We start from the raw sequence: 23778 nt of genomic DNA on the forward strand, positions 1-23778 counted from the left end.
GACGTTCCTGGGACCCAGGAGCCCTCCCCACCTAGCGGAGGCCAGCCCCAAGCCCAGACAGGCTCCCCTCCATCCTCAGGGGGGAAACAGGGGCTTCAAATGGCAAAGCTCCCTAAGTCTGGGGTAGGGGGCAGTCAAGAAAATGGACAGAAACCATGTGGTACGAGACCAAAACACCTAGGGCGGGCAGGGCCCTGCAGACGGAATTTGCCGGCTAGGCTCGCGGTGTCCACAGGAGGGGTGGCCGCTGCGGGGTGGGTCAGAACTTGTCCCATCCCACCTACCTGGCTCCCAAGACCCATCCTCATCTCTAGGACCCACCCTTGCTTGGACTTGAGTCAAAAGGTCAGGGTCCAGCTGCTCCACTGCCCACGCCTGGCCCACCTCTCAGGCTGTGTGAACATTGGTGGGGCCTCACCAAGAGCCCCCAAGGCGCTCACCATGACCCGGCCTCCTTCAGCTCCAGGAGCTGTGTCCCACCAGCCCTGAACTGGGGGTCCCAACACCCACACCACCCACGCCAACAGCGCAGCTCATGGAAAGGTGAGCAGCCTGCAGGGTCTAGGGGTGCTGGGCCCACCGTACCCAGATCCGTCGAGATGCCTCTTCCTTGGCGCCAGCCAGCGGCCCTGAACCCCAGAACCCAGAGCCCCTCACAGTGGACCTGCAGCTCTGACCAGGCAGCCACCCCCAGACCAGACCCCCAGGCCCACCACGGAGGGCCTGGGACGCTCCCACGGGAAGGACTCCTTGCAGCAGGAGCAGGAGGAATAACAGAGACAACGTGGGTTTCTAATCCAAACTCACTTTCTTTATTCAAACTGCTCAGCGGGGACGCCCCGATGCCGCGTGTGCGGGCGATGGGATGCGGGCCTCCTGGTCCTGCACGCCGGGCCAGACGCAGGCGGCGCGGCCCCCACAGCGCGCCTGCAGACACTGCCAGGCACGCCAGTCGACAAAAGCAAGGAATAAACAAAAACAAAACACACTCAGTAGGACTTCTTCTTCAAGCTCCCAGAGTTTCTGGACCAAAGAGTCCCAACCCTCAAAGCCAGGAGTGAGGGACTAAAAATGCCCCTCACCTCCACCAGTGCCGACGGAAACCCTGTTTTAAATTAAAAAATAAGCCAGTATACATCGTAGAAAATTTCTCTTAAAAATCTCACAATTTGTAAATGTATATTTTTTTCTTTAACATAAAAGTTTACAATATACGGTAAAACAAAAGGCTCAGGAAAATAATTTCAAAAAAAAAAAGGAGGAAAAAGAAACCTGAAGTTTTGAATTAAAGCTGAAGACTTTTTCTTTAAACCCTGTTGTTGAACCAGTGACTTTTTTTTTTATTGTGCTGATGGGTTAGAGAAAGAAATATATTTAAAAACTTCAGTCCAGATACCCACAGCCGCTTCCAAAGCCTCTCGCCCCCCCGCCCCCCTGGTTGAGTCGGTATCTCTGCCCAAGTCTGTGATTGTCACGAGTTCACAAGTTCGAATCCTGGGTCTCAGCCGCCTGATGTCCGCGTGGCTCCCGCAGCTAGCGTCGGTAGGGGTGGAATCCTTGCACATTGTGGTTCTGACCGCGTCCAAAGCCACTTCCGCCGGCGGGGGGACCCCCTGAGCCTGGCACCGAGGGGCCTCCGTAGGAGGGGGGCTGCTGGCTGGGGTCTGAGAAGCCCTGTCCGAAGCTGGCCAAGTCCTGTCCGTACCCTGCAGGGAAGAACCCAGTGAGCTGGGGCCGGGGCTCCCGCTCCCATGGGCACCTATGGCCTGGGCCCTGGCTCAGGATGGGGCTAGGACCTGGCGGGCAGAAAGCCCGCCTGGGAGCCCTGGCAGGGCCCTGGACGGCATCTCGCACAGAAAGAAAAGCAGCTCCGAGACCTCAAGGACCCACTGGTCTGTCCTGTCTGTTCTCGGTCCCTTCCCCACTCATTCCGGCTCAGGGCCAGGGACCTAGCAGCAGATCCTAGCAGCTGGAGAGGCCTTGGAGCTTGGAGACACAGATCACCTGGCCTACTGTGGTGGACACCAGGTTTCTAGAGAGTTTGTGTTCAAGTGGAATGCAGGGTGGACTCAGCACAGCTTTCAGGATTTAAGAAAGAACTACAGAGCAGCCCGAGGCACGGAGCTTGGCCCTGAGGCTGGCGACTTCCAGGAAACCAACTGGTATGGGGAGGGGGCAGGGCCCTCCTCTTAGGAGGACCAGACCCCGCACCTCAGAGGGCACAGGAGGCCCACCTGGACCGCACGCTGTGCAGACGGCCCGTCCCAGGGCCCAGATTCCCACTGGGCCTGAGTGTTGTCCTGAGAAAGCAGAGGTCTGGGGCCTGCGGGGTTCTGGCCGGTTGAGATCCTCACCCTGGCAAGGGCCCGTCCCCGAGGGCACCGCCGGGCCCACCCCCGCCCAGGACGGCAGGGGAGGCGATGTCCGTGGCTTGGGCGCAGGCGTGGGGACCATGGAGAAGGCGCCACCTACCTAGGCCACATCACTGCTCAGCCCGACCATAAGGGTGTAAACAAAGTGTGGGCCGAAGCCTGGCGGGTCTGGAGAATAGGTACCCAGGCCTGGCAAGAGACGAGACCAGGGTGACTGCCCCAGGCCGCCTTGGCAGAGAAGCGGTGGGGGGGTGGGGGGCAGGGCGGGGCATACCCCCACTGGGGGCCAGCGACATGTCCTGCTCCAGCTGGGGCGAGAACCCACATACTCAGTGACAATGGCCGGCCAAGTCCCCAGGGGAGCAAGAGCAGGGGATGTGGTGGTGCTGGGAGCAACTGCTCAGTGCCAGGAGACCTTCAGGCCCACCCTGTCCCCGAAGGAGCTCCCCAACCCGGGCCCTAGCACCTACTGGACCAGCACCTGCAGTGAAGCATAAAGCCAACGCCGTGGGCCCCGACGCCTGCTCTGTGCTCTGCACTCGGCAAACCCAGGCACCCAGGGCAGCAGAGCCTGCCAGGCCCCCAAACCTGCTGGCCCTGGACTCCTGCCACGCCATCACCGCTCTTCCATGCCAGTGCCCCAGCGCCTGTCTGAGCTCTGCTGAGCCCAGGTCGCGTGAGCTGTCCGACAACCCTGCGCGGGCATGCCGGGAGGGAGGCCACTCACCATACTGACTGTACGGGAAGTCAGGCTGGGCGGTTGGAGGCTTGCTCATGTCAGGGGCGGCCTGAGACGGAGGTGGTGGGAAGGCCAAAGGTGCAGCCCCCGGAGTGGCCGGTGGAGGGGGGACCCCCGGAGGGGCAAACTGATCCGGTGGGGGAGGTGGAGGCCCGTAGCCAAAACCTACAGACAGACAGGAGAGATAGACACAGACATGGTGCGGCCCATGGCCGAGCCTGCCGGGAGCCACCCAGACCATTTCCATCCAAGGGCCAGGCCTCGAGGACGTCCACAGGCCGGACTGGAACTACACTCGCAGCTCTGCCCAAAGAAACGGCCCTCACTGGGCAGAGACTGACCCACACCAGCCTGGCAGGAGACGGGGGTTTACGTGGGCGGCAGCTGCAGGGAAACACTCCCTCAACACCCCCCAACCCCGTGCTCGCCGAGGACAGGGTCAGAGCCAACGCGCAGGCAGGGTCATGGCCACCCTCTACCCTGTCAGAAGTAAAACCAGCTGCAGTCTGGGCCCGGAGTGGGCACACCCTGTCCATGCCACATGGCCATCAAGCAGCCTGTAGGCCCAGTCCTGGGTCACCAGCCACCAGGTGGCCACTGAGCCCACAAAGTCGGGTAGACCAAACCCTGTGGGGCCAAGTGAGCTCATCGCCCCAAGGACTGAGAGAGGAGGGCTGGCCCAGTGACACGCTGCAGTGACCACCTGTCACCCCGCACCCCTCAACAGGAACCCAGTCACCGTGCGTGGCTGTCCCCATCTACCCAGGGTGCTGGGAAGGAAGGGGTGGCCCACCTTCCGGGGGTGCCTGCCGCCAGCCATCATGAGAAAGCTGAGCAGAGAAAGTGAATCAAGTCCTTCGGCTGAATCACAGAGACCGGGTCCCGAGGCTGGGACGCCTCACAGGCCCGCCTGCTGACAGAGCACACTTCTGTGCAGCACGGCCACGCCGCGCCCCCCCAGAGAGGTTGAAGGGTGCCAGGCTGGAGGCTCAGAACCCCAGAAGGGCCGCGGGCACTTACTGAACTGCGGCGGGGCGCCGTAGCCCTGGGGGAAGCCCTGAGGAGGTGGGAACCCTCCAGGAGGGGTGGACACGATGTAAGAGGTGAACGGCGGGGGTGGGGGGGGAGCTCCTCTTCCCGCAGGAGGCGGACCGTAGCCACCTGGAACACAGGACGCAGGGTGAGGACCAGAGCTCGGCTCACAGCCCCACCTGCTAGACGCAGGCTGCCCGTTTCAGATTCCCTTCTCCCCTTTTCTGGGGCAGGACTCACCGATCGCCTGTCCTGCCGGCACCCACATTCCTGCACAGGAAACACAGGGTTCAGGTGGGGTGGGTGCCCAGTCGGCACCACACTGCAGACTGGGGACCCCCCGCCCTGCCACAGGACCTGGGGTCCTGACACATTCCAGGTGCACCCACAGATCAGGGACTCAGATGCACGAGTGGGATCTCAGGTTGGGAGGTGGGAACCTGGGGCCAGACTCCACAGTCAAATGCTAGTTTTTCACCTGCTGGTGGATGTGAGGGCCTCAGGTCTCATTAGATGGTTTCCTACAGCTGCAGTTTTTTTTTTTTTTTTTTTGCAATAAAACACGTATTTTAAAAGCCAGCTCTGGAAAGACCCAGGAGAAAGCCCCAAGCCGGGCAGAGACGGCTCTGCGGGTGCAGGGGTGCCAGTGCCCTGGGAGCAGTCAGGCCTGCCTGGCCTCCTTGGTGCCCTCCCTGGATGCTGGCCCTTCTTGGGGTTCTAAAGCGGGTGGAGGCTCCGGCTCCTGTCCTGGGACCCCTGGTCACCCCAACCCTCCTGCAGAGCTGTCCTCAAAAGCTCTGCCAATGCCACATGGAGGACCCACAGCCCAGAGAGCCGGAAAAGACCCTAAGGGCCCAAGAGGCAGCAGGACTCCGAGCTTCCTTCTGGCCCAGGGAGCAGCCCACTCTTCCCCTGAGGATCTGATCTGAGGCCCTGGCCACTCCCAACCCCTCTTCTGGGTGGGCACAATACTCAGTGCAGGGGACGGTCTCCCTGATACCCCCTACCTGGAGGCACTGCCTCAGCAGCCCCCAACCAAGGCCAGCACCGGGAAAGGACCCAGAGCTCACTCAGACCAGCCTGGCCCTCAGGGAGGACACCCACTGCAGCTCTGTGGCCGCGATGACCACCAAGGGTCACTCGACTCTCCAGCCTTGCTGTCTCCCTCCGTGGGCAGTGAACTGGCAGTGAGTGCCAGTACCCACCGCAGGCCTGCAGGAGGGCCAGGCACCGGCTCCTGGGACGAGCGTGCACCTCCGGGCCGGACGGGGAGCCCCGACATGGCCTGCACGAGCACCAGGAGCCCTGCCCCGGCCCCGCAGCTACCCGGGCTGGCCGCGGGTACGAGCCTTACCTTGTGGGCCGTATCCCTGCTGCCACGTGGGCGGGGGCTGGCCTGCCCAGCCATTGGCGGCACTGGGCACGACCCGGCTGCCCCACTGGCTGGCACCCGGCTGTCCTGGCGCTTGGCTTTTGCTGTCCCGAGGCTCGGCCCGCTTAACTTCCACCTAGACAAACCGAGCTCTGGTTCAGGGAGATGCCGGGGGTCTCGGACCCCATCCCTTCAGACACACCCTCAAGTAACTTACAACTAAACTTAGCATCTTATTACAACTTAAAACTAAATACTTAACTATAAACCTTATTTAGGCCATTAACTTTTTTCTTAAAAAAAATTAAAAAAATTTTTTTTGTTTAAAAAATGTTTCTCAGGTACAACAGATCCAACTGTAAGACAAGCAAAGCCCTGCCCACGGGGGGCAGGCCTGGGGACCAGGACCCCCAGAGCCCTCTGTGCGGACCAGGGCCTTCCATCCAGCTAAGTGGCCCCAGAGACTGGGATCGCCCCATCACAGGCACCTCCGGCCGCGGGGAGGGACCTGGGCTGGGAGCAGCCCAGGCCGCCAGACAAGCCGGCCCTCTCCAGACCCACCCCTGCTGCACCTTCAGCTCATACCTGAGAAACACAGCTGGTTTACTTAGGTTTTTATTTAAAATGTCTAATGGAAGATAAAGACTTACCTTCCCCAGGCTAACGCTTAAAGAATCTCAATTAACTCAAAACAATGTCAGAGGAAATGGATGTGGTAAGAGGATCTTACATTACATCTAACAAAAAGTAAACAAACATGCAATAAAATGGACATTTGAATCAGTAAGCAATCTTCATACTGTGTTAGGTCAGCAGCCCGGGCCCTCCCTCTCTCGGACGTGTCAGGTGTCAGGAGCCGGCGCGGGGAGGCCTGGCCGCCGCTCACCCCCCAAAGCCTTCCCTGTGCAGGCAGTCTGACAGCAGAGACCCCCGTTCCAGGCCTGCCGGGACCCCAAGTGTTTCTGGCTGGTAGGATAAGTGTGAATGAGCAGAAAGAGACAAGGACCCACTTGGAGTCGTCCTTGGGGCCCCATCTTGTGAGCCTAGCACCAGGTGTTCTGCCCTAAACCCCTGCCTGGGAGAGAAGACAGGCGGGGGACAGAGGCACAGGGACCCCACCTTCCAATGACCCAAGGATGCTCCACAGACAGGAACAAAATCCCCGCCAGCTCAGGGTGGTGCAACAGCAGGATGGGGACCATTTCAAAGAACTCAAATTAACGAGTCTTCCCACACTTCCCTTAAGGGAATTTGGTTCCTGCTTAACAAAGCAAAGCAGCCCCGCTTTAAGGAAAAAAAAAAAAACAAAACCACCTCTCCCCTTCCTACGGGATCGCAGATGTCACTCCTTGCACTCCAGCTTGCACCCCGGGGGCGGAAGCCGGCCTCCACACGTGCACCCCTCGCTGGAGGTGCGCCCCCAGCCCCAGACACTGCTGGGACCCATAAAACCGGGCCAGGGCAGACCGGTGGCTTAGCAGGCATCTTGCCCCTGCAGGAGCTGGGCTGTGAACGTCACAGTGCCTTAAAACATGGGACGCGGGCTCCTCTGAACTTTGTGTTTGTAACTGCACGCGTCCTTGAAATCCACGTGCTAATTTTAAACTAAAAGCTTCAATGACTGTCTAAAACTAAAAGTGCAGCTGTCTCCTGCACAGTCTGGTTCAAGTGGAACTGGTGAAGCCTGAGACTACATCTCACTGCCCTCCAGGGGCGGACGCACAGGACACACTGGAACCAGATTCCTCCCCACTGGAGCCGGCCAGTCGGCCGGGGCCTGTCAGAAGGGCTGGGTGTGCTGAGCAGGTCTCGGGGCCCGAGGTGGGAACCCTGTGAAAGGGGGACCTTCAGCCCTGGCAAACTGCACAGTTCCCACCAGTTACTCATTTTTGAGCTACGTTCAAACTCAAAAATCTCCCTGGGGCTGGGGAAAATGAGGGTCGGGCCACTTCTGAGTTTCCCTCTGTGGAGCAACACAGTATGAAGATGAAACAACCAGAGGTCACTTGACTGCATGGAGTTAAGGACTACCAGGAGCATGTGGTTGGTACCGAGTCCACAGTAAGTGACCCAATTAACAACCAATCCTTCAGGGTGTTTACGTTGCCTTCAGTTTTACACAGACCCTGTTCTCCCAAGGTTCGCGGCTGGCCCGTTACCGGCCCCCACAGGACAATCGGGGAAGGGACACACGTCTGAAGGAGTGGTCACTGAAACCAAGCCTGAGGCAACCTGTGACTTCACTGGAGGCCAGCCCCCCCACCCTGGGGCCCCCACCCCATGCCCGCCCCCAGGTGGGGCTCCAGATGGAAAGCCGGTTCCGGGAGAACCGGGCCCAACCCACAGCTTAGGGTCCCAGGACGACTAGCCCGGCCCTCCTCCTGATAAGGGATTTTCATTTCCAGTGAAATCCCTAAGTTGCCTAAGACTGGGTTTGGTCTTAAGGTAAAATAAAACTACAACTACACACTTTTTTGCCCATGATGTCGTGAAAATGCATGTTGACAGCCTGGTCCACTGATTGTTCGTCCTCGAAAGTAATAAATCCAAAACCTAGCCAACGACGAAGAGTGAATCAAGGTAGCAGGGTGTTGTGACACAAAACAGGACGATGAACAGTATCAGGGCCGGCCGAGGGATCGACCGAGGGTTTCAGCGAAGCCCGTGTGCGCCACCCCGGATCTGCTGGGGTGCGTCCGAGCGCGCGGCCGCCGGACGGAGGGGCGAGGTGCCCGCGGGGTCCAGCAGGCAGGGGCCGGGCTGAGCCCTGCCCAACTGGGTGTGTGTTGTGGGTGCGTCTCCGCTTTTCTGAAACCCAGGGTCCTCCCCCTCGGCTTGCAATTGCTCTGCAGCTCGTGCTGACAGCCGCCGTCTACGGCCTAGCGCTAACAGAGGTACGGTCTCTACCACAGGGAGAGCCTCGCCAAGCTTGCCCAACGCTGTTGGGTAAGCCCAAGGAGTCCTGCCAAGGTAAGGTACATATGCATACAGGTGTCTATCTGTTGTGTCTACATAAATACACAGAGATACAGGCCACAACGGGTTCCAGCAGGTCAAACACTGCTGTCGGCAGCAAGAGCAAGAGGCACAACGTCATCAAAAAGAGAATTTCCAAGGGAAAAACAATTTAGCATTTCCCAAACACAAGAAAGTGCAGTATAAACGAAGTTTGCTGGTCTGGGTGAGCACGACCGCCTGGCTAGCTTGGCCTGTCCGGTCCTCAGTCTGCTGCACTGGCTCCCCGGGGCCCAACTGCTCTGAGCACAAAAGGACTCTCGTGGCAGACAGCTGCCGAAAGACCCCCTAGAACAAAAGACAGGCCAGTGGAAGGGCCGAGGGCCTGAGAGGGGCTGGAGACAGGCATGGGGGAGGGGTGCGGGGCACAGAGCATCCCAGGAGGCAGATGCAGAGATTGCAGGCGGCTGGGGAGGGACCAGGAGGAGCAGCATTCCCAGGCCTCTGGGACCAAGGAAAGAGGGATGCGGGCCAGTCCTTGGGGCCATGTGCAAACATTATTGGCAAAACCGCGGTGAAGGAAGGAGGTGGGAGAAGGCAGGGGGGACAGGCTCGTGGGGGTGAGGGGTGACTCCTGCACACCCACCACAAGGACCCTGCACGGGGCGTGAGAGACGGAGCAAGTCTTGGCTGCAGAACAGACTCAAGGAGGTGGGAGCGGGAATGAGGGGAGATGGACTGGGATGGGGAGGGTGAGGCAGAGGCTCTGGAGAAGACTCGGAAGGTGAGGAGGCAGGAGGGAGTCTTCTGGGACGCCCGCCGACCAGTCCTGCTCTCGGCCTGGCCCCGCCCTCGCTCGCCCAGTGCTGGGGACTCAGGGGCAAGCGGGTGTCTGAGCCCCACTCAATGCCGCCCAAGGGTCAAGCCCAAAGCGCTCTCCCTGCCAGCTCTTCCTGCCTGAACCCGCCCAGGCAGCTCGGCCTGCCCCCGGCCCGGGGCGAGGGCCTTGGGGGGCCGACCAAGGGATCTAAGAGCAGCCTCAGTGTCCCCGCGTCCTGAGGTGTCACAAGATCGGAGGCAGGTGGTGGAACGCAACATGGGTGCTGAGCGGCATGTTAAAAAGTGAACGTTTTCTCCAAGTGCAGGAGTGTCTGAAGCCACAGGGCTCGCGGTCCTTATAGCACAAGAGGCGGTGAGTCGTGGGGAAGGAGCCCCGGGGCGGGGCCTCTAGGGATGCGTCTGTCTGTCAGAGGCGACATCACCACTGAGGAAGCGGAACAGAAACACTGAAACTTCGTTTACACCCCACTGGAGCAAAGCCCGTTCCCTCCTCTGACTGCGGGACTGGCCTGTACCTGTGTGATATAATTTAGCACCTGGAGAAGAGAAATCTAAAGAGATATCATTAATCACAAACAATTCACAGAGAGAAAAGGAAAAACAACTTACTTAACGTTACTGTACTTTACTATGAAACACTTAAGTACGTCACTAAGCATGTACATCTACGTTAAAATTAAGACTAAGACTTAAACAGCTTAATCAACATGAAGTGAGGATATGTTACTTAATCATGGAGTAAGAGGAGATGAGGTTCAAATGGCAAACTATTCTCCAGCATGGCGGGCGCATGCTGCGGGCGGCGCCGGCTCAGCGCTCGGGGTGCCTCGACGGGGCGGGGGGCCGCTTGGAGCCCAGATGGCAGATCAGCTCACATGGCCGGTCCAAAAGCGGTTCATGAACCAAAACATACAGGCGGGGACAAGGAGCAGCAGCCGCGCACACACACACCAAAAAAAAAAAAAAAGAAAAAAAGAAAAAGAAAAAGAAAAAGAAAAAGAAAAAAAAGGGGCACGGAGATTGGGTGCCTGGTGCCCCAGCCCCGCAAACCCATTTAGACGTGCAAGTGTGGGCAGCTCGGGGACTCTGGCCAGGATGTGCTGAGGGGGCTCCTCACCCCTCCTCCCGCCTGCCCCACGGACTCAGGGGAGAAAGAATACCAAAGTAAGAAAAAAGCATGAGATGGATCAAAGAAAGTCCACGTTCGAGCTGAGCTGGGGCAGACCTAGCCTGACGACATGAAATGAGACTCCTGACTTCACTGGTGTGAACTTAAAACAGGAGATGGGCGTAAGGGAGGACGTTCACGATTTAAAAGAACAACTAATCTTTCAGGACACACTTAAAAACAGAAACCATGTTGAAATTCATGTCAAGTTGTAAAAACTTTAAAAGAGTGAGCTTGGAGGGGGAAAAAAAAGACAGTACTGCCTGACCTTGGGAAGCAGACAGGCTGGGGGCCGCGTAAGAAGGGCCTACACTTTAATGGTTGGTCTCCAAATCACCCTTTTCTGAGGCAATGCTCGCTACAACCACCACCTAATTGTGAGATAGTTTGCCATCTGAGGGGGGGTCGAGGACAAACTCCGTCTCTTTTACCTCGAGGCCGCTGCTTCTCCGCGTCGTAGATCATGACCACTTCTGTGACCTGGAAGAGAGACGGCGTCTGAGGACCCAGGTCCACAGGCGCCCCAGCCACCTCTGGCTACAACCAAACTCCCGAGCCCACGGCTGCTTGAGTGTCTCCAGAACCCAGGAAGTCCCGCAGCGAAAGGCTGTGTCTGTGGGGTCTGAGGTCCGTGGGGCGCGAGCAGGCTGGATGGGTGCTCCCAGGGCGGGCATGGGACACTGTGGGGGCCAGGACCTCCCAGGGACAGCACCCCGGCCCCCACGCTCCTAATTCCTGGCCAGGCCCGAGGCCTGCACATGTGCCATCTGACGGGTGCACCGCAGCGAGCATGACCCGGCAGGAGCCTGGGTGACCTCGCGCCTTCGCCCCAGATGACCGCACGACCTCCCACACCTGCCGGCTCCCTAGCTGCAGCCTAGTTTTGTCTGCCCCACAAGAACTGAGTTCCCCGTGTGACTCCAAGTAACTGAGCCCTGTAAGATTCTAAAGGATTTTATCCTCTTCCAGAAAAGAAAACCATCCTCAGGTCCTTTGGGGGAAGGGGAGGCAGTCAGCCAAGGCCCCAGGTGGACCTGATATAGGTTATTCCCCCCTGTGCCGAGGGATAGCAGGCTAGCTCCTCGGCCCAGACACACCCGTAGTCCCAAGCACCATCTAGGGGTTTCCACCATGGTGGCCACAAGCAACCAGAGCGCCTTCCAGGAAGTCCGTCTGTCCAACTGACATTTTCCTAGAAAAGCCACTAACTATTCTCCTGGGCTGGCAGACGGCCATGAAGAGGAAGGACGGCCCTGGCCCGCCTTGTCAGGGGAGGACCGGGACTAGAGGAGAGGCGGCCGGGCCGCACCTTCCCGTGCACACAGGGCTACGCCACTCCCGCCCTGACCAGCCATGCTGCTGGCGCGGGAAGGACTCACCACTCCGAATTTCTTGAAGTATTCCCTGAGCTCTGTCTCACCACAATTGTGGGGAATTCCACCGACAAATATCTTATTTGATTTACTGTTATCGCTCCTGGGTCCTTTCTGCTGTTTCAAGAAGAAGAAAATGGTTAGCTCACATGGGAACCCTCAGAACACTCCCCACAGTGCGTACGATGTAGCCTCTGAAAGTCAGACTGGAACACGCCAAGAATCCAGCAGGTCCAAAGAGAAGCAAAGCAGCAGCGCCGGCAGCGTGCTGCCTCCCTGCACAGGCCATGGGGCCCCACCAGCCCTGCCGCGCCCTGTGCCCGGGGATGGGCGGTCACACGGCTGCGGACTTCAGAGCTCTGCAGTGTAAACCCAGGGTTTCAGGAGAATCACGGAAATCAGGGCAGCCTCCACAACTCAAACTGGCAACGAGGCTCGCTTTCAGGACTGTGGAAAGTTCTGGTACCTGAAGATCACTTACCTGACTGTTCCCCTTTCCTGCCTCCTCCTGCCCCCAAAGACTCCCAAGGGACTCCACTAGGGATTCAGAGGCTACACTTGGGCGGGGACAGCTTCACAGGGGCACAGGGGGCTCAAGACCACCAGGGTGTGCAGGTTACTGGGCCTCCCCTGCCCTCCCCTGAACAACTGGAGGGCGAATGCCACAGGACACAAGCCTCGCTCCAGCCAGGTCTGAACAGAAGAGCTGTGAGCGCCCTGCGAATAAGCCCAGCGGGTGCCCGGGGTGTGGGGACGGGGCAGGAGGGTGTGCTGTCAGCAGCAGTGTGTGCAGACCAAGATGAGGATAAGCACGCTGGCCCCCTGACAGGTTCTGCGTCCCTGGTTTCAACTGTGGATCAAAAATACGCAGAAAACTATTCCACAAAGTTCCAAAAAGCAAAACTTGGATTTGCCACATGCCAGCTAACCACCTGCATAGCACTTACACTGTGTTAGGTCTTATAAGTCACCTAGAGGTGGTTTAAAGTACACGGGAGGACGTGTGCAGATCACATGCAAATGCTACATGATGTCGTATGAGGGACTTGAGCGTCTGTGGATTTGGCATCCAGGGTCCTATACAGATTACTGACGCTGACAACTGGCGCATCTGGGCAGTGTATTCAGGGGTTCACTGCTCTTCCCATTTCCCTGTATCCCTATTTTTCTAACAGGAAGCTGGGAAAATAAAAACTTGGGCTGAGGCTCCTGTCCACCAGCAGCAGCTGGGAATCCGCTAGGAATGCAGGTTCCCAGGCCCAGCCGGCTGATCAGACCTGCGTGGTGGGCCAAGACGAGCACCTCAACAGCCTCCCACCCGGCTCACTTTAGGTGCTGGGGTGGGGGCTGTGGGAGGGTCCTGCTCCAGCTGGCTGAGCAGCAGGTGCCACACACAGCTCACAGAGAATCCCCAAGCTGGGCTGTGAGCTTAGTTGCTCAGGGACCCGGCGGTGGGACACAGCCCTGGGGGGAGCAGTCCACAGAGCGGGACACGTGGAGGGGTGGGGAACCGAGCTCAGCTGGGTCACCAAGGAGAGCTGAGTTGGGGTAGAGAGGGCGCCTGAGCAGCTGGGCCAGTGGAGAGCAGGCAGTGAGGATGAAATGGAAGGTTCCTGACGACAAACGGGTGTAAGCTGTTATTTTTAAGGTAGACTAATGAGAATCTTCTTGGCTACAAGATAAAAAAACTTTCAATGCTGAACAAATCTGAGCAATTCTCAGCCGCTGCAACGTGAAACTAGAAGACCTTCTGTCACTCTCCATTTTAATGAGCAAAAACACCAGATCAAAGGCACCTATTTCCTCCAAATGGTGGCTGTGGAAGCCCCCAGGAGGAGGAGCCCCCCAGCCCCTTACCCATCCTTCCTTCGGCCGCGTCCTCTCCGGCTGCATCCCCCGAGGTGTACATGGCTTTGGGTCGATCTGTGGAAGTTTCAAAGGAGCCAGTTGTGAACAGGAGGCTGTTTCCCCCAGAAACAGGGGTGAGTGGCAGCAGCCAGGTGCACACTTTCCGTCCACACCCCACCCACGCCCAAGCCTTGACCCTCCTCAACCAACCCCACTGGGAAGCAGTCCATGACACAGACACCACCAGAGCATGGGGACAGAGGGAAGCAGAGGAAGGACACACGGAAGGGCGGTGGGAGCCTCGTTCAGGTATGGACACTCACGTTTCGGCCATCAAGGGTGTGCGGTCTGCTGGCCAGCACCGTGCCCACGCAGTTGGGGTCTTTGAATTTGACAAACCCAAAGCCTCGAGACTGGTTGGTGGTCTTGTCCTTCATGATCACGCAGTCCACGACCTCTCCATACTGGGAGAAGTAGCTGCGCAGGGTCTCTGCTCGGAAAGCGGGACAGACAAACGTGCCACAGGGTTAAGATGGGTCACAGCCAGCGCGCACACAAATGCTCCCCTGGTCCCTCAGCCTGGCCTGGAAGGTGGGGAACCAGGAACCTTTAAACTGGCCAATCAGTTGCTGGGGGCGCGGCTGGAAGGGGAAGGCTGCATGAGGGGAGGGGCCAGCCAGCCAAAGGAAGGGGCAGGAGGATGACTTCCAAGGCCTCCCAAGGCCGCCAATCACAAATTTCTTCCTCTGAGGGTCGGAACTCAGCGACACCTGCCCCTCGCCCCTTGTCAACCCCTAGCCCACCTCACTGCAGCCTCCACACACCACCAGTCCTCTGCCTCCACCCTGAGCTGGGAGCCTGCCCCTGACGTCCTCCCTCAACTCTGCCGTGAAACATTAGGACAAGATCCAGCTCCAAGGCCAAGGACCACTCTCTGTCCCAGCCAACTCCTGATCAAATGTTGCATCCCAGAAACCAATCAAATCAGTTGAGAATTAAAAAACAAATTCACACAACTTGAAGACCAAGGTCACCAGCCCATAGCCCATCCGCACCTACCTTGGGTGGTACTCCAGTCAAGGCCGCCCACGAACAGCTTCCTGCAATTCAACAAGAAAATGTTGAGGACCAAGGCGGTTCTGCCCAAGTGCCACCCATCTGGCCCATCCGACAGCGGTCCCGGAGGACTCAGGTCTAGGGCAGGGCCGTGATGTGCCCGCCTTGGTTATCGCCTGGCCAGGCCTTGCCAGCAGAAGATGTGAAAAATGACTCCAAGATGTGCCAAAACAGTGGGAAGTGAGGGTTATCATGTCCAAAATCGCACAGGCATGCCGACCTTTGTCATCGTAACAAAATGGGGTCCTGCAAGAGAACGACGGGCGCCCCCAACCACGCCAGCTCCAGCGCAAGACTACGGGGCAGGCCCCCGGACCACTCTGGGAACAGGTCTGGGATGGCACATAGCAAGCTAGGACAGTGCGGGTGGGGGCCTGAGGGCTAGGCCTCAGATACCCGCCATGTGGTGGTGAGTAAGGACACATGAATCCCTGGGAAGGTCCCTGGAGCAGACTCAGCAGGGTGGCCTTTCAGGCAGATGGACCAGCATGTTTGAAAGGACACCTTCCGCTGTCTCTGCAGCCCACGGAGCCCTCCCACTGCCTGCCACTCTTTGAGCCCAGGTGAGCGGGGGAGCCCCGTGCGCTGTGGCTGTCCCAGCCCCACTCGGGACCACACCCACGTGCACTCTGGCACCCCTCGCGGCTGGGACGCAGGCCCCGCACCCCAGGGCCAGCGATGGGGCGGCCGCCCTCCCTCCTGCCTGCTTCCCCCGGAAAAGGGACACAGCAGCGTCACCCTCGGGGCTCCTGGTGCAAACCAGTGGGTCATCAGATGCCAGTGCGGGGGGCCAAGGCCCCCTGCACAACTAACCACACCTCCTTCAGCTAGAAGATAAAATGCCCTCAGGGCCAGGTGCACTGAGCCCCAAGCCACCGAGAGAGCCGCCAGACAGGGTGCCCTGCCCCGCACCCGAGGACAGACCCCATGAGGTGGCCCCACACGCCTGCCTGAGGCCAAACTCCCAGGGCCCTGGAAGGCGCTCTGTAAGGACCAGTTCCAGGGGCTGAACCCACCAGGCAGCAGGGGAGGCTCACACTTGGGCCTCACTAACTTCACGTCCAGTCTCCTACACACTCTCGAAATCTGGCCAGGCCTCCTCCTACCTCCTCATGACCCCAGGGAGTGGACCTGACGCCCAGGAGGGCCCACAACAGAAGGGCCCTGAGGCTGGCTGGTGCCACCAAGGGACTGCCGCTCTGGCCAGGCCTTCGGCACGGAAACAGAGGGCTTGCTGTGGAAAAGCAGCTTGGAGTAGAAAAAAGAGGCCTCAAGCATTCTCAAAAACCAAAACCAAAACAAACTCCAATTCACTTGGAGGAGTACCAGCCTCTGCTTAGGCCTGAGTCCCACCAAACAAGAAGGTCAGAAACAGGTGTCTCTCCAAGCAACCCAATCCCCACCGGCCACAGTGGAGGAAGGAACTGGTCTGACCAGTCCAGGTTCCAGCCCTCATTGAAATTTCGAAATCAAGCATTAAGGCGAAAGGACTAGAAACGTCATCAACCTTGCAATCGACAAAACCAGAGCCTGTCCCGCAGAACGGACGATGCGGCGCTGCCACCGACTTTCCGGACGGCGCCGCTGTGCTGGGCTCTCAGGACCTGTGGACGCGCCTGCACAGAGGTGTTGACGGGCTGGCTTCCCCTGGAAGAGGCGCGGTGAGAGGGCACCCGGACGGGCAGAACGCTGGCTGCTGTGTGAGGACACGGGCACCGGGCTGCTGTTCTTGTCACTGACCTCTAAGTCTCAAGTTATAGCCACTCTAGGGTGAAGGTGGCTCATCAGTGAGGAAATGCCGGGATGGAGGCTTCCTCTCAGACCCATCAGCATGCGGCCCCTGAGACAGGTTTACGGGACACAGCTCCTCAACACAGGAGGAGCCACGGAGCCCCAGCCAACGCTGTGCTGACCGCTTCACAAGCTTTTATTTCCTTTCCTCCTGCTCCCTGGTCTGCAGACGGAAGGTTCCGGAAGTCCCCAGGAGACCCCACTGACTCCTGGTGGCAGGGACTGTGTCCAGAGACTCAGGGCCTCCTGACAGGAAGAGCCAGACGGGGCTGCACTGCTGCCCCAGCCACAGGGCCACCCTGGCTAACGCGGCCGCACACATTTGCAGGGGCACCCAGACAGACAGCTGGGCACCCGGTTAGCGCGGTGATGCTGCGTTCACACACGACTCCGCAGGTGAGCGGTCAGCTGCCACACGTGGCTGCCTGCTCTAGCCTTCCCTGCGCTGAAGGGTGCCAGTCTTTACTCAGAGATCCCACAGACCCCACACCCGACAAACCCTGAGGGGACCTCCGAGCCCGTCCACCTCTGGTGACCCAGTCAGGATCCTACTCAGTAAACAAGCAATGCCACCACCCAGGGGACCCACAAGAGCTGGTCTGCGATCAGCTTGCTGGATCCCAGGGCCTGCACCTCAACAGCTGGGGTCGGTGACCTCCTCCCAGGGGGGCTCTGCAGAAGTGACCGGGCTCCAGGCTCCAGGACATACTCCCCCTCTCCGCCTGCTGAACCTGAAGTCTGGCTTGGATGACCATCCTGCTCTTGCTCCAAGCACTTAAGCTCCACGTGGTGTTTTTCTACCGGAAACCAAATCCTCAGCGGCGTCTCTGCCCATGCAGCCGCAGCGGGCCCTGCCCTGGCAGCACTGCAGGCTGGCGGCTTCGCACTGGAGGATGTGCAGAAGGGGCTGGACCCCTTTCTGCTTAAAGGCCAGCGCTCGCACCTCTGACCCCAGCAGGGCTCGCCAGGCCTCATCTTCCCATGTGTGGCCCCACTTCCAGGCCCTTCTACCGTGACAGACAGGAAGCCCCGAAGGCAGCTGTTGGGGCAGGGGTCTCACCCCAAAGCCTGCCCACACTGGCCCCTGACCTTGCAGCCCTGGCTTCCCTCAGGCCAGCAGCTAAGCTCACCAGGCTTCAACAGCGGCGGGGGCCGCCCCGCACTCAAGAAGAGCCCATGGGAGGAGCACAGGCTTCCCACGCCTCCCAGGCACAATCAGGGTGCTCCCCACCCAACCCAGAACCAGCCGGGGCCTGGGTCAGATGAGTGGCCTTCTGCCCAGACGCGACCGGAGAAGGCGGACGGCTGGCAGCGGTGCTGCCCCCATGTGGAAAACACTGACTCCGACCCGCAGGGCTCCCTGCTCTGGCCCAGCCATCATGAGAGTGACACAGAGGGACAGTCTTGACCCCTCCAAGCTTCCCTCTGCCCTGCCAAACGGAAAGGTTTTCACCGGGGACCGCTCCTCACAGCTGCTGGGTCGGGAGGGCGCACCACAGCATTAAGCTGCTGGGCCCACTGCAGCAGCAGGACCCAGACAGGAGTCCAGCAGAACACTTCCCAACATCACTGCCCACCTCCCAGGGGCAGCCAGCCCTGGGACACGTCCTGAACTCCGGGAGCAAGTGCCTGAAAAAGCAAAGTTCCAAACAGGGGATGGCAGCTGGGGGGACACTCTGTCACGTCTGGGGACGTCTGTGATTGTCACGACTGGGGGGGTACCGGCATCGAAGGGGTAGGGGCGGGGATGCTCCACACCCAAGGTGCCTGGATGGCCCTGAACGTCGGCCATGCTGAAGGGGAGATAGTGGCCCAGGACAGCCCCAAAGTTAAAAGATGAGCCTCTGACAGCAGCGTCTCCACCCTCTCGGAACTGAACAGGGACCCCACCCGCCTCCTGGGGCGCTCACACAAACAGGCCCTTAGCAAGTCAGGTCCTGTGTGCCCCTGGTCTCCGCCCTTCCAGGCCCAGCCAGAGCTCCACAGAGGGCTGTCGGCGTCTGACACCTCTGCAGTCAACCATTCCAGAAAGGGCCGTGGCCACGCAGGACCCACGCACTCCACCTCAGGACAAATCCACATGCTGAAGTCAGCAGAGCACCACATAGCCACCGGCCCCCATGGAGTCAGCACTTGGGATCTGTGGCCCCGAGGTCACCATTTCCCTGCGTCTGTGGCCTCGGACGCACCGCATCTCCCTGCCTCTTCCACTGCTGCTTCCCTTCCCTCTGCCGGGTCCTTCCTCTCCCTGGGGCGGCCCCTCAGTCTCATCCAGGTGTCCCTGTCTCACCAGCTCCCTGGTGGGCACCGTGGGGTTCTCGGAGAGGCCACGCGGGCGTCAGTTCCCAAGATCTGAGTCAGGGGACCTCTACTTAAGTGGACTGTCCAAGACCACAGAACAGGACGAAACCCTGGCTGCTCCCCAGCCCCCAGCAAGGTGAGTGCCTGTCCAGCCAGGTGGCCCAGGACTGAGGACATCTGCACGTGGATTCCGCGAGGTCACATGTGACAGCTGCTCCCATTGACCCCTGCCCTCAAGCCCCGCCCTGGCTCTGCTTCAGTGGAGACTGTGATACCGAGGGCGCTGAAACGTAAACTAAAAGCAGTGGTCTGGGGGGTGCTTTAGCTCAGTGGTAGAGCACGTGCTTAGCCCGCACGAGGTCCTGGGTTCAATTCCCAGTCCGTTAAATACGTAAATACCTCCTCTCTCCGTTAAAGGAAGGAGTGATCTCGCCAACCCTGTTCTCCCCTCAGAGTCCACGCTGATCACCGAGGCAGCTCTGCCACAGCCAAGACACCACAAAAGAGAAGGGGCAAGAACCTCTTCCTCAGAGACTCAAACTCCAAAGCACACCCTGCCAGTGGGATGCCCCCCCGCATCCACACACTTCCTGAGGACATAGGTCTCCACCAGGGGAGGGGGGGGTGACCAGACCCCAAAGCAAAGGAGCTGTGAGGTGCAGGTGGGTGTCGTCAGAGATTACTCCCACCATCACAGCCCAGTACCGCTGGCTATCGCCTCATCTGCACACCATACACTCCCGCATGGTGACGGCCCTAAGCCAGCAACTGTGGTCTCTCCCAGGAACCCCGAGAGGGCCACCATGGAGCCCACACAAGCTCAACTACAGGGCGGGCCTGGACTTCCCACATCACACACAAACAAGGCTCCTAATAAAATGGAAACCAGTTGATGCTTTTGGGCAAAGCAATAAAAAGTTTCTGGGACACCTGAGACAACTTTAAAACTAAGCTAATCTGGGTACATTCGCCAGGGTGGGGAGGGGAATGTAGCCAGGCAGGTCCCTCATCCAGATCCTGGTTCTGCTACCTGCTTCACGGCCTCCCCAAGTTGCCTGGGGCTCCAGCGCTGAGGGTGGGACCCTCCAGACCCAGCCTCAGATCCTGGCTCCACCATCTCCCAGAGTCAGTACAAGTTGGGGTGAAATGCCAGGCAACAGAGGACTGTCTCCTTGAGGACACACCGAGGGGCAGCCTTGTGGACCTGGAGGCTCCCTTCCTTCCCAGGCGAGGGGAAAGGCAGCCCAGGCCCAAAGGAACCTGCCTCTTGAAAGGCTCCCCAGAAAGACAGGTCCCCATCTGGGGGGGGCGCTAACTCCCCCTAAGATTCCGTCCCCTTTGGGCGGAGCTCTCTTTCCCCTCACTTCCTAGTTTCCCCTTGGAAATGCTGCAACTTTTACTTTATCTAACACACAACTCAGACTTCTAGTGCCTGGACCTGTCTCCTAAAACAAACCAGGCTAGGAGCTAAATGCCTTCCTCCCAGTCCTCTCAATGGTGTGGGGGTTTTGGAGGGGTGAGCTCACAAAATGTGTTTTATGTCTTCTGGTGTAACCTGCAGCTGGAGCCAGGCAGGGGCCCAGGGAGGCCGGCCACCCACCAGCAAACAATGACTTACTCACCAAATCAAGCATTTTGTAAACACCGCATCTGTTCAAAGCTAAGCGCACTGAGAAATGTACACAAGGCCACGGAAACCAAGCCCAGGCAGTTGTGCCATCTTCGTGGAAGAATTTAACTGTAAAATTACTCTGATGCTGTAAGACAGTCTCCACAAAGAAAACTAGACCAAACCCCGAGACTGGGGCAGAATTGGGTTCTCTGGCTCCTCTGGGATCACTTCTCTCATCTCCAGCTCATTTAGAATTAGGGAAGACTATAATTAACAGGGAAAACTTAGCTGTAACAAACGTTCTCTAGCTAATAGCTGCACCAAAGAGAAAGACCTCGGAAAGGAGCCTATTCTGTCCACCACTGGAGTTTCCCTTTCTCTTTATCTTAAATTCACCCATAAGGGTGCGGTGGGGGCTGAGCAGGAAGAAGCTCTAGCAACATAAAAACAGCAGTTGCAGATGCCCCATCAGGGGGCTCGGGTGCGCTGAGATGGTGGACCCCGCGGAGTGCTCCGGATGCAGACCTGGGACCGGCCCCCGTAACCCTGGCCCTCGGCCTTCGGTTTGCAAACCTTCACTTGGGAGGACAGAGTGAATGGAGGAGGGGGCTGTCGCTGGGAGTACCGGCCGGGAGAAGTTGGGCAGCAGCAGAAATGGAACCCGTCAGCAGGCGCGCCACATCCGCCGACCTGCCAAGTTCGCGCAAGGCCTGGGGGCGCCCCGGACCCCCTAAGTTATTGTTCGAAGTCCCCGAGAAATACGGCACCGGGATGCTTCCGGGTCCCCCAGCAGGAAATCCAGGTGCAGGGGAGGACAGGGTACCCCGGAGCCCGCAGGTTCCCGATCGAGGGTCCCCCAGCGGGAAATTCGGGACGGCAGTGGTGGGGTCTCCCTCAGGCAGGAAATCGCGTGGGCCCCCAGGACACCCCCTTGACCCACAAGTTCCCGCTCTGGGTCCCTGGCCAGGAAGGCGAGACGTCCGGACCCCAGGACTCCCCAGATCCCCTGGTTCTCGCTCAGGGTCCAGGCCACGAGGCAGCGGGGCGCCAGAACCCTCAGGACTCCCCAGATTCCCCCGGTTCCCACTGGGGGTCCCCAGCCACGAGGGAGCGGGGCTCCCAGGCCCTCAGGACTCCCCGGAACCCCCGGTTCCCGCTCGGGGTCCCCGGCTACGAGGCGGTGGGGCGTCCGGACTCCCAGGACTCTCCGGACTCCCCCAGTTCCTGCTGAGGGTCACCAGCCACGAGGCGGCGGGGCGTATGGACTCTCGCAGGGCTCCCCAGATCCCGTTCGGGGTTCCCAGCCATGAGGCGGCGGGGCGCCCGGACTCCCAGAAGCCCCCGGCCGGTCGCGGCCCCCGGCTCCCCGGCCGCCGGCCCGGCGCGGCCCCGCGGCGTGACCTTGACGGGCCGGGCGGGTCCGGGCGGGGGCCGGCCGAGGCGGCGGCGCGGGCCGGCGCGTCCTCACCCGATCTCGTCGGCGCCCGAGTTGTTCATGGCGGCGGCGGCGGCGGCGGCGGCGGCGGCGCTCGGCGTCCGGGCCCCCTGGCTCGCTCCCGCCTCCGGAAGGTCACTGGCCCCGGCACCCTCCCCACAGCAGCCACCCGGATCTGCGCAACGGCGGCGGCCGCGCTGCCTCCTCCCCTCAGCGCCAACGGTCACCGCGCGCCCCCGTGCCCGCGCCGCCGCCCTGCGCACGCCCGGGCGCGCTCCCGCACGGGGCCTCCGGGGGCGGGGTCAGGGGTGCTCCCGCGTGCGTGCGTGCTGCGTGCGTGCGTGCGGCGGGACCCGCGCTGCCGCAGCTCGGCCGCCACGAGCCGGTCTTCCTCCTCGGCGGCGGCAGGCGTTGCCGCGGGGCATGCTGGGAAGTGGAGTCAGCGCTCCGGCGCCAGCCCCGCCCCGCGGCTGGGAGCGCGCCCACGTGCGTGCGCGTGCGCGAGGGGGCGTGCGCGGCGAGGCGCTCGGGGCTAGGCGCCGCGGGGCGCAGGCGCGGCTGCGGCTTCCTTGTTCGGTCTTGCGTGGGAAGCGGCCGAGACACGTGGGGTCAGCCGTGGGCAGAGGCCACGCCCGAACCCCGCCGAGTCGCGGGAGGCGTCAGCGCTTCGTTCGTTTCCCAGAAGAAGATACCGACGGTCAGAGAGGTTCAATCACCTGCCCAAGATCACCCGCTCAGGGGAAGAACTGGAATCAAATCCAACATTTGGCTGTAAATCCAGTGGTTATAGAAACATACTGAGTCCTTATCGTGTGCCAAATATTGTCCTGCCCTCATTAGTCCACACCGGCGGTTTTCATCCAGGGTGATTCAGCTTTTCTCTCCCCCAGGAAACACTGAGCGAAGTCTGCAGGTCGGGTTTTGGTTGTCACCACTGGGAGGATGGCTACTGGCATCTAGTGGGTGGAGGCCAGGGATGCTGCTAAATATCCTACAATGGGCAGGACTGGCCCCACAACAGAGAATAACCTGCTTTCCACGTCAGCACCCGAGGCGGAGACACCCAGGTCTACGCAGACGACAGGCGATGCTGACCTGTGTGGTGTCAGATGGGGGTCTGGGCAGCCTGGCGATTTCCTGCTCACTTTCTCAGCCTCTTGATGGCCTGACGATATAACGTATTCCCCATAAAATTAAATGAATGTGAGGCGTGAAGGAACTAGGTCTTCGGCAAACAGTGCAAAATAAAACATTTAAAATACACCTGACTTAGGCCACTTTCCAGTTGGCAAAGCACGTAGGCATCTGTCTCATTGCTCACAGTAGCCACTGGAGGAGAGCAACTCCTTATTCCCCATTTGCAGGTGAGAAACGGAAGCTCAGCAAAGGAGAAAGGAGTGGCCCTAGTTGGCATCAGGCAGGCATTATGTCCTCCCCCTGGGGACTCCATAAAGTTTTTCAGGTCAAAAGAAATCAGTAATACTTGGCGGGGCAGGCTCCCTACCGGGGGCGGGGTAAGTCTGGCACGTGGAAATAAGTGTGCAGGAGAAAAGCTAAGTCATATAGAGTGATGGGGTGCCTCAGAAACTGGGGGGCCAGCCGGCACTGTCCTTCCATCAGTGGAAGCTCAACAACCCCCAAATGCTGGCCTGAGTGTGGGGACAGACAGACATGCCCCAGGATGTTCACAGCCCACTATTAGAAGAGCAGAAAATTGGAAACAACCCACATGTCCATCCACTGGATAAATGAACCACAAAAGGTATGAGTGAAATGGACAGGATGTGCTCAAATGAAGGAAGCCAGACCCAAACTGTTTAAAAT

General features: G+C 59.6%; 1 protein-coding gene across 3 annotated transcripts; it reads right to left on the reverse strand.

Annotated features, from left to right (window-relative positions):
- Nucleotides 1–789: 789 nt before the first annotated feature.
- DAZAP1 (DAZ associated protein 1) lies at nucleotides 790–22359 on the reverse strand. Of its 3 annotated transcripts, XM_072948106.1 has the most exons (13): nucleotides 21988–22359; nucleotides 14759–14799; nucleotides 14023–14189; nucleotides 13709–13774; nucleotides 11858–11968; nucleotides 10910–10958; nucleotides 7986–8068; nucleotides 5498–5651; nucleotides 4384–4413; nucleotides 4132–4272; nucleotides 3100–3276; nucleotides 2473–2561; nucleotides 790–1706 (listed from the first exon to the last, which is right to left on the reverse strand). In XM_072948106.1, the coding sequence occupies exons 1-12, from the start codon at nucleotides 22014–22016 to the stop codon at nucleotides 2473–2475; spliced, it is 1137 nt and encodes a 378-aa protein (XP_072804207.1). In that variant the 5' UTR covers nucleotides 22017–22359; the 3' UTR covers nucleotides 790–1706. The 3 variants fall into 3 exon arrangements, with proteins under 3 accessions (XP_072804207.1, XP_072804206.1, XP_072804205.1); XM_072948105.1 differs by lacking the exon at nucleotides 2473–2561 and having other exon boundaries at nucleotides 11858–11965; nucleotides 21988–22356; XM_072948104.1 differs by lacking the exon at nucleotides 2473–2561 and having other exon boundaries at nucleotides 21988–22355.
- Between the last annotated feature and the right edge of the window lie 1419 nt (nucleotides 22360–23778).

Source organism: Vicugna pacos, chromosome 22 (genome assembly GCF_048564905.1).
Source record: "Vicugna pacos chromosome 22, VicPac4, whole genome shotgun sequence".
Taxonomy (NCBI): Eukaryota; Metazoa; Chordata; class Mammalia; order Artiodactyla; family Camelidae; genus Vicugna; species Vicugna pacos.

Bases quoted from the DNA above. Each gene is read 5' to 3' on its own strand.
- DAZAP1 (XM_072948104.1), bottom strand. From the start codon at position 22,016: ATGAACAACTCGGGCGCCGACGAGATCGG. The intron at 14,800-21,987 runs GTGAGGACGCGC...GTTGAATTGCAG, and splicing joins TCGGGCGCCGACGAGATCGG to GAAGCTGTTCGTGGGCGGCC. The intron at 5,652-7,985 runs GTGTGTAGTTGT...CGGTTTGTCTAG, and splicing joins ACGACATCATGGGCAAAAAA to GTGGAAGTTAAGCGGGCCGA.